The sequence below is a fragment of the Planococcus citri genome, chromosome 2 (assembly GCF_950023065.1).
Source record: "Planococcus citri chromosome 2, ihPlaCitr1.1, whole genome shotgun sequence".
NCBI classification, from domain to species: Eukaryota; Metazoa; Arthropoda; class Insecta; order Hemiptera; family Pseudococcidae; genus Planococcus; species Planococcus citri.
In genome coordinates this window covers 69,611,020-69,628,168 of record NC_088678.1, presented here as the reverse complement: position 1 = coordinate 69,628,168, position 17,149 = coordinate 69,611,020, and the positions used below count along the sequence as shown (strand labels likewise).

Below are 17,149 nucleotides of genomic sequence, written 5' to 3'. Positions count from 1 at the left end.
CGGTTACACGTTGTTACATAAATTCGAAGAGTGAATGGGAAAATTTTGATCGTATCGTGATTCTAAGTCGTTTCGACGATGCAAATTTCTTCGAATATGATTTTCACGAGCATCGCGGCGCTCGTAGCTGTGTTTTTCGTTCGTTTCGGTAAGATTAATTTTTACATAATATTTTTTATCCGGAAATTTCATTATTTCATTTTCAAACCCAGCTGATCAAAAAAATCATCAATTTTTACCCTCTAGCATCATCGGCAGTCGCAGCCCCAAACTATAAAGTAGTGACAGACGAAGATGCTGACCCTTATAAAACATTTCCAGACCCTGTAATCGATGCAAAAGAAACTAGTACGTGTTTTTCAAGATCTATACTTACTCGTATTTGCAAAAATACCAACCTATACTACACGTTAAAAAAGGCACACACACACTCACACAAGCACACAAATACAAATAAATCACATCCATATTATTCAACCTACTTGCGGATGAAAACCGTCCACGAGTATGAAATTTCCAATCGATTATTTTTTTTGACAGGTATTAAATATTGGCGTGAAAATGCTTACAAAACGTTGAATGAAAAAGTGAATAAAAAAATAAACACCAACGTCGCCAAAAATGTTATTTTCTTTATGGGCGACGGAATGTCAATACCGACCATAACGGCCGCTAGAATATACCAAGGGCAGAATAATAAACAGCATGGAGAAGAAAATCAATTATTCTTTGAAACTTTTCCATTTTCCGGCCTTTCAAAGGTAAACGTCAATTTATAAAATTTGTACTATTTCTTATCAGCACATGCGCTTTTGTAGTAGATTTACCCACAGTGTGCAATTCGAATTTCAAATTGCCAACTTGTACGTACATACAATGTGTATTGGGTAGGTAAAGGTATCGTATGTTGCGATAACGTCGTCGTCTCTAAAGTGTTCGGAAGTGTTTGATTGGCTGACAGTTTGCGAAGATAGGCTTCGAAGAGAGATTTTTTTGAAAGAAATGAAACGTCTTGAAAATATACAATTTATCGAGATTTTTGATTCTTTGAAGTACGTAGGGATTTAAAAAACGAAAAATTGACGGACAAAGAGGCTATACTTGAGACGTCTGGCTATGCGATTTCAATAGAAATTCGGAACACTCGAAGAGCATGTGCTAAAATACTCTTGAATGAAATTCGAGTTGCTTGGACTGATGTTTCGAGTTTTGTTGAATTTTTAAAATCCTCATTAAGGTCAAAGGTGTTAAAGCTGATAAGGACTGGCGAGAAATAGATGTATTGTATCTAGTATTGGCTAATATTAACGCCCCCCACCACACACAATTTCAAATTTTACAGTAGATAGTTTAGAATTAGCAGAAATCATACATCAAATTTTCAAACAAAAGTGACTCAAGTAATTTTCAAAAATGTGAAAAAGTTACAATTTTTTCAAAATTTAAAAGCTCAATGAAGCAAAAAAAATGAACATGTAGGTAAAGATGAAAAAATTGACTGAAATTGAAAGATAACATTGAATTCAATTAATGCGGAGTGAGATGGAGTACTATCGTGGTATTCAAAATTTTTCCACCTCCTCCCTCTCCCCCTCATTTTACAACAATTTAACTCTATTCATTTTAGAAAATTAATTCTGAATGCTCAATTTTACTCATGAAATCAAGTAGATTCAATACCATCTTCCTCTCGTACAGTTTCTTCATTTTTTCGTAATTATTCCTGCCCCCTCCCATTTATTGTTGAAAAGCGAGAGTAAAGGAGATGATATTGAATTTACTCGATGCAAAGAGTTTTAGAGTAAAATCATGGTATTCAAAATTTTTTCACCTCCTCGTCTCCATTTTCCAAAGATCCTCCAATTGTACTCATTTTAGAGAATTGGGAGTGAGATAAAAGATGGATGGGAAAATTTTGAATGCTCAATTTTACTCATGAAATCAAATATATATGTAGATTCATTATCATCTTCCTCTCAGACACTTTTTTAATTTTTTCGTAATTTTTTTCCACCGTCCCCTGTCCCAAATTCATGGTTGAAAAGTGAGAGTAAAAGGGATGGAGAAAGGTAAGAAAATTCTGAACACATCATTCTGAAAACCAAACCGTGTATTCAATATCATTTTTATTCTAGTCAACTCTTTCGTTATTTCAGGATATTTCCCCTCCCGCCTTTCACTGTTGAAAAATGGGAGTAAAGAAGAAGGGGAGGAGAGAGGAGAGGTGGAGGAGGAGGAAATTTTGATGGTCATTTTACCCATCAATTCAAATAGAAGTAGAGACGCAATATCGTCTTCTTTCAATTCAATTTTGGAATTTTTTTTAGAAAGTCGATTTTTATATGTAGGTATTGTAGGTTGATGGAAGTGAAAATGGGAGTGGGGAGGGGGGGTCAAAACGTCATTCTGAGTAGGAAAATATTGAAAACGTCACTATAATCTTGTATTTAATATCATAATTTTCCTTCAGGAAAATTTTTTTATCTTTTCAGGATTTTTCTCTCCCCTCCTCCCTCCCTCCATTCGCTTGCAACGTCTTCCTAAAAGTCAATTTTTGCATTTTTTTCACAAAGTATATTTATATCGGCTAAAGGAAGTGGAAATTAGGAGGGGAAAGGGGTGGGTGGGAGGGAGGGAGGGAGTAAAAATGTTATTCTGTTCAGTACGTTTTTTGAGTTGGTGTTTTAAAATTATCTGTTCCCCTCGCATATTTTCGAATTATTTACTTTTCTATTTTTAGAATGAATTTTGAAAATCAAGTCAAAATAAAGAAAAGGAAAAAAACTGAAATTTAAAAATTCGCCAAAGAATCTTTTTTTCAAGAATTTTAAGATACAAAATCCATAAAATAAACCACTATCAAAGGTTTACTAAATTATTTCCTAAAATTTACCCCCCTTCCCTCCTTGCCACCACCTCAAGAAACTTTTGAGGTTTGAAAATAACATTAAGTCATCTCGGGTTATTCTAAGAAAAATTGAAATAATTTCACAAATCAAATAACTCAGCTCGATCAAGAGATTTTGAGGATTTTACAACGGTTTTCTCACATCTGGGATCTGAAATTTTTAAAACAATCATTGTAAAGGTTGAAAAATAAAGGTTTTCGTGTTTTAAATCTCTAATTTCATTAAACTAGAACCGAAATTATTGAAAAACTCATTTTGCAGGATAAAAAAAAATCAAAATTTGGTGAAATTCAGTTAGAAATCTGAAATTTTATTTATACCCGGTTTTACTTCTCCAATTCATTGATGGTGGTTTAAAACCATGCAGGAGCCTGCAGTAAATTTTTTAATTTTTCAGTTTCAAAAAAAAATTCTTATAAAAAAAGCTCAAATAAAATTCAGCATCGGATTTATCATCCTTGTGCATTGATAATCCAAAGTCAATTTTGGGCACACATTTTCTAAAGAACTTTGCTCTCTGAATTCAAATCTAAAAAATTTTCTGCGGACTCAAATGACATTTTTTGAAATAAACTTATTGTGGGTTCAAATTCAAAACTATTTTTGCAAACTTGAATACAATTCGGCATCCAAAAATTAGGATTACATCGTCCTTGTGACATCTCAGATCGATTCAGGCATAAATTTTCGAGAGCCGTTTCTGCAAATTCAAATCAATAGTAATTCTGGCTTTGAATAAGAAAATTTAATACCCAAAAACCGGGAAAAATCATCTTTGTGGCAAATCCAGTCGATTCATGCGAAAAATTTTCAAAATCGTTCCTTTTAGTTCGAGTTTAAAATTTTCTCTGCGATCAATTATCATTTTCAAAAGAACGAGAATAATTCAACATTCGAGAAAGTGCCTGTGCAAAAAGTTATTGTACTTTCAATCTTTCGGATCAATTGATACTGGTACTGCCAGTTTTGAATCGCTCTATTTTTTAGCAGATTTTTGGATTTTTCAGTTTCAAAAAATTGTTATAAAAAGAGTCTAGAAAATCAATATTTAAAAACTGGGATTAACTCGTACTTCCGATCGATTTAGGTACACATTTTAAAGACCAGAAAATCCAAAAATTTTGCTCAAAGCTTCATGATGGCTGAAAACCATCACTACCAATAAGTCGAGATGTTGAAAATAGAAGCGTAAAGCTTATCATCCTTCTACATCAATTTGGCTGAGTTTAGATTTTTTTTTTTGGAAAATGAGCCTGAAAATTAAAAAATTTCAAAAAAAATGAAAAATAAACTTTTAGGTCCTCTTTTGAGTTTTCTTTGTCCAGTTTGAAAATTTTTCTGTCGATTAGGTTACCTCTCTTGAGAAATGAATAGAACGAAAAATTTTCAAATCATTTCAACAGCAATTTTTTGACAAAATTTCTTAAACTTGAAATACCTATATACGATCGAACTGTGTAAAAAAATTGTCGTAATATTCCATAAAATACCCCACCCATATAATATTCGGTTTGGAACAACACATATTTTACGAGTATTTACCAAAACTCTCAAATTTGCTAATTTTGAAACATATTCGAGCGATAACAAACCATAAAAAAAACGTAACGTATTAACTTAAATATTGATATTTGTCTGGCTCATTTTACTCTCACTGTCTCACATGAGAATGGTACGATACTCCAAAACAAACATACGTAAAACGACAATATTACACGATGTATAGCACTCGACGAATCAGAAGAGCTTTGCGACGATTAAACCATACGTTATCGAAAGCACCAAGCACCACTTCGTAACAATATAAAGTTACCCTACTCGACTTGACACCTGTATACTCCACTCGATATACCATACTCCAAATTCTTACATCACTCTTAGTAATTTTACTGCTATTTTTAGACGTATTGCGTCGACAAACAAGTGCCAGATTCAGCCAGCACAGCCACAGCTTACTTACGAGGGGTGAAAAGCAACTATTACACGATCGGTGTGACAGCTAAAGTAAAACCTGCAGATTGCGAGAGCGCTAAATTACCGTCAAATAGACCATCTTCGATAGTGAAATGGGCTCAGGATGCTGGAAAAGCAACAGGAATCGTTACGAATACTCGAATTACCGACGCATCTCCAGCCGGAGCTTATGCTCATGTACCATTACGTGACATGGAGGATGACGCTGATGTTGTCGAACTTGGACTTGATCCGAATTCTTGTAATTTTGATATCGCCCAGCAGCTGATTCATGGTCCAGTTGGGCGTAATATTAAGGTACATTTCCCTACCTAAATATTTGAATCTTTTTCAGCGGCAAAAATTAAATTGTAAACTCGTCTTAGGTCATTATGGGAGGAGGCAGAGATAAATTCTTACCGAATGGAACAACCTCGCCAAATGGAAGAGGTCATCGATTACAAGGAGACTTGATCGAAGCATGGAAACAAGACAAAATTGCCAAAAAAGCATCCCACGTTTACCTGACGAACGCTGACGAACTCGCTAAATTAAAAGAAAACGTAACCGGAGCAGATTATATTTTAGGTGCTGCAGATTTTTTCGTCATCTGTAACTATTTTCACATTTTAACATCGTCTGTGTTATTTTTGCAGGTTTATTCGCCCCTAGTCACCTCGCTTACAATCTTCAGCGTCCAAAAGACCAACCAACGTTATCAGAAATGGTAGAAACTGCCATAAAATCGCTCAGCAATGACAAAAATGGCTTCTTTCTTTTCGTAGAAGGTGGCCTGATTGACAAAGCTCATCATAAAGATATGGCTAGGAAAGCTCTCACCGAAACTACCGAATTTGCCAATGCCATCGAATTAGCCACCAAGTTGACCAGCGAAGAAGATACGTTGATTGTTGTCACAGCTGATCACGCGCATACGATGAGTATAAGCGGATATCCGGCCAGAGGTCATGATATTTTAGGTATTTATGGAAAAAGTCAAAATGGTATGCCTTATTCGACGCTGAGTTACGCCAATGGTCTCGGATATAAAAAAGAGTACAATTTGGAAAAAGAAGACATGAGTAAGTATTCGTTAAAACATACTCTTACATGCATATTTTTTATGAAATTCGTGATCCTAGAGAGCACACTCCCATTTGAATCTATGTAGGAACAGTCCATAAAATCAAAATTATTCGAACAATCAAATTTTTATCTTGACTTGAAAAATGTTTGCCATCGAGATTAATTTATTCTAGCATTTGCGTTCAATTTTTCACTCTTTAAGATATCGTTTATATGGGTACTCAATCAAACTATCACTCAATTGTCACCTGACAAATTATCAATTTGAACAAATGTCTATTTTTATAATTTTATCGTCGTTAGAAGTACATCCACATACGAATTAGCTGCGTATTTGTCATTTGAATAGATTAAACCTTTGGACATCTTTATTAGTGTAAACTTTACAATTTACATAATCAATTATCACGTTTTCTTACTGCTTTGAAATCTACTTACTTATCAGCCAAATAATGAATAAATTCAGTTCGATTTCTAGGAACAATAAGATAGTTCCAAGGACAAAATTGACGTATTTAAAAACTTGAAATTTTTCGGCGCATTTCGTCATTTTCTAAATTAATTCTTTAAAATGATAAACCACCCATTCTACTTACTTACCTAAATGTTGAAAAATAATGTATTTTGGATTCTCGAAATAGAAAAATAGGAAGGCGGAGTCTAAAAATTCCAAATTTTCAAAATGAGACTCCCCTCACTGGATCACTCTCAATACAGCAAAGTTTCGAAGTCGCGCCCCCTCCAATTTTGAGTAAAAATATTTATCACAATGGGTTGAAATTTCAGTAGAAATTCAGATATTTTAACGAAAGTGTTCTTTGAAGAATTTTGAGCTCAAAATTGGGTCGATTTTCGAGTATCTTGAATAAGGTGTAATGCAATTCATCAAAATGGGTTAAAACTTCGACAAAAAGTTAAAAATTTCTATCAAAACTTTTTTGAAGAACTTCTGAAGAATTTTCAACTTTCGGATTACGATTTTCAGAATTTTTGGAAAAGGGTAACAAGGCTCCAAACAGAAAAGAGCAATTGTTACCAAATTTTTGGGACGTTATTTCATTTAAAAAATTATGAAAATGGTAAAAAACGCATTTTCCCATTTCCCCTTCCGCAAATTTGGAAACTGTCTCGATTTTTTACCAACTTTCAGTTGCATAATTTTAGAGAAGGCATCAATTTTGATAAGATGAAATAATTTCTCATTTTTTACAATTGTTTTCAAAATTTAACCAAGTTTGAAAAATGTAAGCCAAAATATTTTTTTGAACCTCATCTAGGTTTTCCAGATACAGATTCTGTTCATTTTTTTACTAAAATAAGTGGACCATACATTTCCCCAAAAAATTCAGCTGCCAAAATGGAAAATAAAGGGGGTTATAAAGTCTCGAATTTTCCAAAATTGCCAGAAAATCGCAGCATAAGCTGATGGAAAAATCGAACACCATCCTATGATTTTTTTTTATGAGGTCATATCATCTCACCAACCAAAATACCTTCTTCATTTTCCCTCCAGGGGCATGAACGAGGACAGTTTGCTCTTTTAATATTGCAAATTATTAATGAAATTGTCCTATTTTGAGAGCATTTACAGTTGAAACTACATAATTGAGCTTAGTTTTCGTTTTAAGATCTGAGAACTCAGAGTTTGACACCCCCCCCCCCCCTGAAAAACGGATGTGAAATTAATCATTTGTTAGGTGGACATCAAAAATTTAATACTCAGGGCCGTACCAAAGTGATTTTTCAGGGGGTGGGGAGGAATTATAAAAATGCTAACTCGTAAATTTTTTTGTATAGAAAATTTTCAACTCAAAATTTCTGAAGAATTCTTTTTTGTGTTATCTTTGCTTCAAAATTCCAAAATTCGAAAAGTGGTTTTTTTTTTTGAAAAATTCAAAGTTTAAAATAAAAAGCAAACATGTTTTTCCAAAAGTTTCCCCAAAAAATCCACTTTTTCCCCAAAAACATGCAAAAAAGTATCTCTTTTTCGGCAAAAATTGTCAAAAAAAAAGTATTTGCCAATAATTTCTAAAAATATAAATTTGGCCAAAAATTGACAAAAATTTTCGGTTTTTACCAAATTTTCAAAAATACTGCAATTTTACCTAAAAATTCTAAAAATTGTCAAAAACTCACGTTTTTTTTTGTTAAAAATTGTTTGAAAGTTTTGTGTTTTTGCCAAAAAAAAAAAACCTAAAAATTGTCGATTTTTTGCCAAAAATTCCAAAACGTATCAATGGTTTTCCCAAAATTTTCTCAGAAGTCTCGCTTAGCTCACGTCTTGTTACTTTTTTGGTTCCTTAAGTTAATTTTTGAGTACGAGCTCTGAGAAATCTTTGAATTTACTCGTTTTTTCCCTTCAAAATCGCAAGTGAGAAAAAAATGGAGAAATTTAACAATTAAAATTGCCTAAATTTGAGCACATCGCCATCAAAAACGTACCTAATGATATTTCACATGTTTTTGGCCTTTTTTTGGATATCTGTGAAAATTCAGAATGTCGCTGATAGAGTTGCCGGGGGCTTTAGGGGCGTTCTATCTAGAAAATAAGTTCATTTCTGGAATTTGTATTATCAAAAACATAACAAACGATAGGTCACTTGATTTTTTGACCATTTTCGAAATTTTATGGTGATTTAGTGGGTCAAAGGGGAAGTTGGAGGGGTGATATCCCAAAAATAAGTTGATATTTGGATTTGGCGTTACCGAAAACCAAACAAACGATATATTACAAGGCCTATGTAATTTTTTTAGTTTTGCCCAAAATGGGGGGGGGGAGTAAGGGTCAATCCCAACCCCACAGTTTCAAGATCCCAAAACGGATTCCAAGAATTATAATTGTCTACTTGCACATTTCAAGATTTTAGGACACTTTTTTTTTCAAAAAATACCATTATTCTCACTCATGCTCAAAATTTCGCCTGTAGTGTGATTGCATAGTTCAATTAGTGTAATCGCAAACGAGCTTTTCTGCGATAATGTCGGGTCATTCAACTTTTTTCATCAGTTTGTGCAATTTTTGTACTATTTTGAATAATTTTGGTCCCCAGTTTTCTCAATCCGTGTTCTCGTACCAACCTATGGAAAAACGTAACAAAATTCGTGGCTGTGTAATGTAGTCGAGATTCCCTTCCTTGTAAAAATTGACTCATAACTACACTGTTTAGACATTCAATAAACTTATCTTGTCCTTCCCTATTCAAACTGGGTTACAAATTTTACAATCGTGCTTCAAAATCTCATCTCACCCCCTTTCTTTATGGTTTCCAACCTTTTCATACGCTAAATCTGCAATTCTTTGAGCTACTACGAGTATTTTTCACTAACAATCTATTCTATTCACACACAGAAAGCATCGACTACATGTACCCCGCACTCGTGCTAAAAGAATGGGAATCTCACGGAGGCGACGACGTAGCAGTTTTCGCTCGCGGTCCATGGGCTCACATCTTCAGTGGCACTTACGAACAAAGCTTTATCCCAATAGCCGAAGCTCACGCAGCTAATATACCAATACCAGACGAGACAGCGATCGTAGACCCACCTCAGCCACCTGCACCTCCTCAAGACCAAATCACCCCAGCGGCGCCAGATCATCCTGCACCTAAACCAGAACAGCATAATTCTGCTCCTACATTGTACGCCATCAACACGTGGACCGTGTTGTTGTTATCTACTCTAGTCAGCTTACCATTTATCAGTAGATATTCGCTGAGTAGTACTTAAAAATTAATCGATCTTCATTACAACTACGTATGTATTTACGTAAATTTAGTGCCTATTACTTCTTACCTACGTCTACGCAAATCGTAAAATTGTACATTGGCGAAATTCTTCTTCATTAAAATAATGGTATACGAGGTTGTATAACAGTGTGCCTAATGTATTATACAATTGGTAAATAAACAATAAAACTGATGGAGTGGTTGGTAGGTTTACTAGGTTTGCGCGAGATTATTACAACTATCCGCTGCCTACATACTTTTTTTATTATTTGTACATGTTAATTACCTTATGTATGTATGATTGTCGACGTGATTAGATTAATTTAATAAACTGAGAAATTATTCGACCGAGTAATTTAACGAGTTTAATTTATTCGTCGCTCGTTTTTTATAGTGTTTTAGTGTAATGCATGTACCTATACAGTACGGTAAACGTGAGACATCATAGCGAAAATTATGTGCATCATTATAACGAATGACAGAAAAAAAATATGTTTGTGTTGTTATTGTTGTACTGATTTTTTTTTATGGGTTGGATATTTCATAAGACGGTGATGTTTTGAAATCGAAGAGATGACAAAGAGAGGGAGGAGGAGGAGGAGGGGAAGCTAAAACTGGAGAAGGGAAGAATTGATAAAACTGATATCACGAGGAAACTAATGTCAAAGATGATTGATGAACAATTTATTGTAGCTCATTGCAGATAGTCTAGAATCCAAGCATTTCATGTTTTTTTTCGTGAAAATGAGAAGAGGACACTTATTTTTTTTCATATTTTGACAAATTACATCATAACTCATCGAAAATCGTCAAATTCGTCGAAATTGACCAGCACAACTTGGCGCAATCAAGTTACTTATAATCTTACTCAAGCATCTATTTCCCTCAATTTTATCTTTGAATTTTTTCACTCAAATCAAGTTATACTTATGATACATCAAAGAAGGTTGGAATTTCACACTGAGTCTAAAAAAGGTGTCTGTTTTTGTGTAGCACCCCTCTCCCGCCGCCGCTTTAGCTCTCCTAAATTTCATTGCGCGATTTTTTTTCTCCTAAAGTCGTATGACTCATCAAAATAAGTCAAAATTTCACACTGAGACCAAAAATTGTGACTGCTCTTGTTTTTCATCCTCTCTCCTCGCTTTAATCCCCTCAAAACCTAACTTTGCAATTTTTTCTCTTAATTAGCGGTATGACACATCGAAAAGGGTTAAAATCTCATGCTGAGTATACAAAAAAATGGTCTTTTTAAACAAAATTTTCATAAATTTCTCAACTTTTTTTCATCTTTACCATGGGCAAGGTCAAATTCATCACAGAAAAAAGTAAAGAGGTGTAGAAGAAGGTTAAACGTTTTGAAAATGTTGAAAATTAATCCTTTCATTTCTAAATTTTTGTTTGTACTGCCCTGACATTGTAATACAGCGAAAGCTGTCGACTTGATATAGGGCATACTGCCTCCATCGCCTACAGGGGGATGATTTTGTGAACCCCTTAAACTGAAAAGTTTGGTAACATGTTCTTTACAAAGGGTAAATAGACAGTAATTTGTCATTAATTGAGATGACATATTTATGATGACAGTTAGGTCTTTGTATCGAGCTCGCAGCCGCGAGTCGATTATTTAAATAGGGAAAAATGCCGACAAAGATCTTAGCCTTTGGTCACGTGACTACCCCAAAATATTATATAAGTATAGAAGTTGTCTGCGGCATTTTCTCCACTTAGTTCCGTTTCCTGCAGTAAGATGGTTCTTCGTCATCCTAGTAAGTAATAAGTTTTTATTTGTTAACACCTCGCATGTGAAATTTATATAATTTGATTTATACAATTAATTGATGATCAATTATATTGGAGTTCTTTTCGGTAGTTTGAGGTGTATCCGGACACCTGTAAATTATGCAAAGTGTTACGTGAAATCTCGTTTAGTTAAGGTGCCATCGAAGTCCTTAGTATTAGAGTCCATGCAATTTATTTAGGCGGGTGTGCGCGCGCAACTTCGTAAGTGGAAACCAACAAGGGCCCCGAGTCAGCAGCCTAAAATTTCAACAGAGCTTCTCGTTGGTTCCCGCTTTTGTGATTTTGAACGCTCAGCCGCCTAAATAAATTGCACCGACTCTAGTAGGACAACTGATAGAGATGGTCAATGTGGACAGTTTTCAGGTAAATGTTAAAGCGCATTTATCATCAAGGTAAATTGGCTTATTACTAATTATTGTTATAGGTAAGTATATGGAATCAGAGAATTCTATGCCTACCTAATATTTTATCAATGGTGTTTTGCATGAATTCATCGTGTATTTTATGTATAGGTTTCTTATTTTTCTACTCGTGAGCAATCCCTAAATAGGAGGATTGCTACGAGGAAATTAATTAAGTGCATCTAGTACTAGTTATAAATTATGCATTTCACTTCCTTATGATGGATCGTAGTAGATTTAGGCTACTAATAGGTAGAACCGATGTCCTATGTATAAATACGTTATAATAAATTCTTTAAATTGTAATGTAGGTTGTTTTCATTTCAACGTTCATTACATAGTTTTTGCGTAGTTAAGTCACGTTTTTGGTTAGATAGAGAGTCTTGAGCTATCCAGGCAAATAGGGAAATATTCACCCTTAAGGTGATATTTCTAAAACTCACTAGCATAGGAAAATACATAAATCTATCCTTCTCTCCCTCTACCCAGGTGCGCATGAATTAACTATGTCAGACTACAATAAAGAATTTTAATTTGAAATAATTTGGAATTGCACCAACTTTTTCGACCAGAAAACAAAAAAGTACATCAAAATTTGTCTTCGATAATTTTTTTGATCAGAGTAAAATTTGTTACCTTAAAGCCAAATCCGAGTACGTCCATACAAAAAAAGTACGATTTTACGCATCACTGATAAGGTTCGGATATGCTCGGAAGGGTTCGTTGAGTTCTGATTGAACATCGGTCAGCTTCGTGCATCTTCGGTGGTGCATTTTAACTGTACTCAGATGCAAATTTTTCAATTCAGGGCTTCCCAGAGTCTTATCAGTGACGCAAAACGACGATGTTTTTTTGGATGGACATACTCGGATTTGGCATTAAGGTAACGATTGATATTTGGACCTTGAGATGAGTTGAAAGAAAGAAAGGGGGTGAAATGACCTGAAAGTTGAAAAATAAGCTACAGATGATGAGTTAAATTTTCGAGCTTTAAAATGATTGTAAGGTGTCTAAAAAATGTTGAAAAAATTTAGCAGCATTGAAATACAATTTTTCTTTGCTCACAAAAAGTTCAAGTCTTATTATGAATTTTTCCAAAAAAATTTAACTTTAGTAACCAAAAAAGCTCGAAAAGTAACTTTAGTAACAAGAAAAGCTCAAAAAAAATAACCACAATGTAACCAAAAAAGTGATAATGATAAAACGCGAGCAAAACATTAATTTTTTATACCGAAAAAGCAGAACATTAACTACAAATTGAAATTTTCTGGTTTCTCATATTAAAAAGTTATAAACTGATTCAACACTTTTTCTTGAAAAAGCGAGATTTTTGGGCAATCTTCGGCAACAAAGAGATAATTTTTGCAATTTTTCCAACCAGACGACAATTTTGCTAAAAGGGGAGAATTTTAGAAAAGTGAAAAAAAAACAAGATTGACAATTTCAGCAAAATTCAGGACTTTTTGGGAATCATTGGCAAAAAAGTGATACTTTTTGGCAATTTCTAGAAGATAAGCGACTTTGACATAGTTAGACCAGGAATTACTGAGTAGAAGGAGAGGAGGAAATATTTGTTTTCCTATGCTAGTGAGTTTTAGAAATATCACCTTAGGAGGTGAATATTTCCCTATTTTGCCTGGATAGCTCAAGACTCTCTATCTAACCAATAACCTGACTTAACTACGCAAAAATCTATGTAATGAACGTTGAAATGAATAAAACCTACATTACAATTTAAAGAATTTATTATAACGTATTTATACATAGGACCTTGGTTCTACCAATCGGTAGCCTACGTCTACTACGATCTGTCATAAGGAAGTATAATGCATAATTTATAACTAGTACCGAGTGCACTTAATTAATTTCCTCGTAGCATTCCTCCTATTTAGGGAATGCTCACGAGTAGAAAAATAAGAAACCTATACACAAAATACACGATGAAGTCATGCAAAACACCATTGATAAAATATTAGGTAGGTATGGAATTCTCCGATTCCACATACCTACCTATTACAATAATTAGTAATAAGCCAATTACCTTGATGATAAATGCGCTTTAACATTTACCTGAAAACTGTCCATATTGACCATCTCTATCATGGGTCCTACCAACACTAAGGACGACGATGGCACCTTAACTAAACGAGATTTCACGTAACACTTCGCGTAATTTACAGGTGACCAGTTACACCTCAAACTACCGAAAAGAACGCCAATACAATTGATCATCGGATCAATTGATCGTATAAATCAAATTAAATAAATTTCACACGCGAGGTGTTAACAAATAAAAACTTATTACTAAATGACGAAGAACCATCTTACTGCAGGAAACGGAACTAAGTGGAGAAAATGCCGCGGACTACTTGTATATATAATTTTTTAAGATAGTCACGTGACCAAAGGCTAAGATCTTTGTCGGCATTTTTCCCTATTTTAAATAATAAGCTCGCGGCGCGAGCTCGATAAAAAGACCTAACTTGTCATCATAAATCTGTCATTTACTTGATGACAAATTGCTAACTATTTAGAGTATTTTACCCTTCGTAAATAACACGTTCCCAAACTTATCAGTTTAAGGGGTTCACAAAATCATCCCCCTTTAGGCGATGGAGGCAGTATGCCCTATATCATATGCCCCTTCGTAGGTTTAGCTACGGGGTAGAGCACCGAGGTAAAATACGGACTCCAAAAACCATAGAGCAAAGTGCCTCCAACGCACACCTGAACCCCGCCACTCACCCCCCATCTGAGGGGAGTGACCCTATGCCCCTCCGTAATTTGCCGCGATGATCTGCAGACTATTTCGCTGTAATCAATTTCATTACAGTAAACATTTGCCAAAAGGGCCGGATCGGAGGGTGGGAGAATGAGGTGTATGAATAGAGAAAGTGTTTTTTGCATCTCTAGCAATGATCCAACGCTTGTGAAGAATTTCAAGAAATTACTAAGTCAGCGAAGGTACAATAACCAGAGCGTACGCCAAACACTTTGACAACACCAAGAGATGATTAAGGCTATAGACACCTATGTCAGTAGCAGAAAAAATTTAGAACTTTCGACTAGAAAATTTGAGGCAAAATCTATTTGGAGCTCAAAATCAAATGCTCTCTTCTTAATTTTGGCATAAAAAAAATATCAAAATTTTGAGCCTATTAATTTTGGGTTTTTCCTATGAAGGGTAAATTTCTATTTCAGGTTTTAAATTAAGCAGACGGTAGAAGGTATGGTATCGTCATCGTAAGTATAAGTTTTTATTAAGACCTACATTTTTTAAATTTGTGTATGTTTTTTGTTGCAGATATCAAGACTGATCCGGTAAAGAAGAAGTAAGTATCCCTATTCTATATTTTTACACGATTCTGCAACATTTTTAGAATTTTAACTCGAGTGATTTTGTTTTTCTGTTCACAGAAGTGACCTTGAAGATTCCAAAATCAAAAGAAGAATTCAAAAAAATCAAAATCAAAGGCGAGATATGAAGAATTACTATCCTATGATAAGTAATATTCGACTATTTTATGAAAAATAAATTTTATGTCACTCTGTTTTTTGTAAAAAAAAATTTAGAAAAACTACAAAAAAAATATTGAAAAAATTGGAAAAATTTGTTCTTAGGTGGTGAAAAAAGATCTCAATTTTCAAACTACGCGACGCTATTAGAATGGAGGAATGATCAAAGTCCTGCCATCGAAGTCAAATTTGGATTTCCCTAACAGAGCAATATGGACAATTGCAGGTAAATGTTAATCATTCCGAATAAAAAATAGATTAATTTTGAGTAAAAAAAATTCTCGATTATGGCATATAGATGTCAATCATTCATTTTAAAAGTAATTCTAAAGTAAAAGACGGATCTTACATGCGTGTGTCGATCGTAATTTTTATAAGTAAAATTAGGAAAAAATTGGATTGATACATACGGTGTCAATCATTCATCGTTAAAAATTGAATAATTAATAAATTGAGAAATAAATTAATAACTCTAGAGTGTATCTTATCAATACCAGTTATAAAAGAAATTATTCGATTACGTTATTTGTCTTTGGTTGCAGCTGTTTTTACTCGATTATCCAGTAATGTGAAGAGAAGAGAAGAGTGTAAGCGTATTTTCGACAACAATTCCATAATTGCTGGTCATGAATCGCAATCACTACAGGTATGCTGATATTTGAATTAGAATCAGGAAGATGAAGTCCGAAGCTCTGATCCTGCGGTCGATTATCTAGTGATTTGAAGAGAAGAGAAGAGTGTAAACGCACTTTCGACAACAATTCCATAATTGCTGGTCATGAATCTCAATTTCTATGGGTACGTAGATATTCGCTGTCAACAGTGAACAAATATTATTGGTATTTAGTATTTTTCCCCTATTGGTTTTGGAACATAAACGTTTCATTAGTAAATATCATTATTCATGCATATGCGTTGTTGTCTTCTTGTCTTCTCTTCATTAGGTTAGGATCATTTTTTCGGATTCAAAACCTGGTTTTTGAATTATCATTCTTAGTTAGTTATGCTTTCTGGAACATGGAAGAAAAAACTTTGGGCTTGCCAATATTAATAACGTATAATATGTGATAAATGAGATGTATTACATCATAATAGTAGGTTCGTATAAAAAGAAATGAATAAGAACAAAATATACTGTACGATTATACAAAAAAAAAAATGGGAAGGATTAACGTCATTTAGTTCTATACTATTGTTACAAAAAATTGATCGTTTTCTTCTATCGTAAGGTATTCAATATTAGTGCTGGTCGAACAATGACAGATATCGTATTTCGTAATTATACATAACGTAGTTATAGCTAGTTTATGATACTGAATACTTTAATCTATGACTAATTGTACAGTGATTTGTTATAACTTTCTTACGGTTTAGGGATGTTTTCATCGTTTGTTTTGTCTGTTAGTGGGCCAGGTTTAGAGGTGTCGTCGTCGTTCTCAGTGTTATTGTTTGTGTCATCCTGGGATGTTGCAGCGGGTGGTGGGCGCGATACATCGTTTTTGTTTGCGAATTTGAGGTACTTCACGGTTTCTTCTGCCTGCCAGTAAAACTCATCGTAGGCCCTCTTTCGCTCACTCGCGAGTTTTTTAGCTTTCGGTGTCGTGGGCAATCGCTGTCTTTCGGAGTCTCGTTGGCGGTTAGTAGTCGATTCTTCTTCTTTGTCGGTACTACAGACGGTACGTAGCTGAGCTGGGTGTGACATATCGTTGACGTATATAGCCTGGGCTGTGGCATTATCGAAACTCGTGCCCCCGTCAGT

At 34.3% G+C, this 17,149-nt stretch overlaps 2 protein-coding genes across 3 annotated transcripts in view; one reads left to right on the top strand and one right to left on the bottom strand.

Moving 5' to 3' along the window:
* LOC135837439 (non-structural maintenance of chromosomes element 3 homolog) overlaps nt 1-17,149 on the bottom strand; it is a 69,244-nt gene that overhangs the window by 34,217 nt on the left and 17,878 nt on the right. Inside the window, exon 6 of one of the 2 annotated variants that reach the window (XM_065352707.1) lies at nt 9,383-16,203. The exons of the other annotated variant lie outside the window; for it this stretch is intronic. The gene's annotated coding sequence lies outside the window, so the exon portion shown is untranslated. Of the gene's footprint in view, nt 1-9,382; nt 16,204-17,149 lie in introns of those variants that run through there. 2 annotated transcript variants of the gene reach the window in all.
* On the top strand, nt 8-10,179 carry LOC135837425 (alkaline phosphatase-like). Its single transcript, XM_065352689.1, has 7 exons — nt 8-148; nt 247-348; nt 541-761; nt 4,812-5,180; nt 5,249-5,450; nt 5,519-5,944; nt 9,298-10,179. The coding sequence occupies exons 1-7, from the start codon at nt 79-81 to the stop codon at nt 9,672-9,674; spliced, it is 1,767 nt and encodes a 588-aa protein (XP_065208761.1). The 5' UTR covers nt 8-78; the 3' UTR covers nt 9,675-10,179.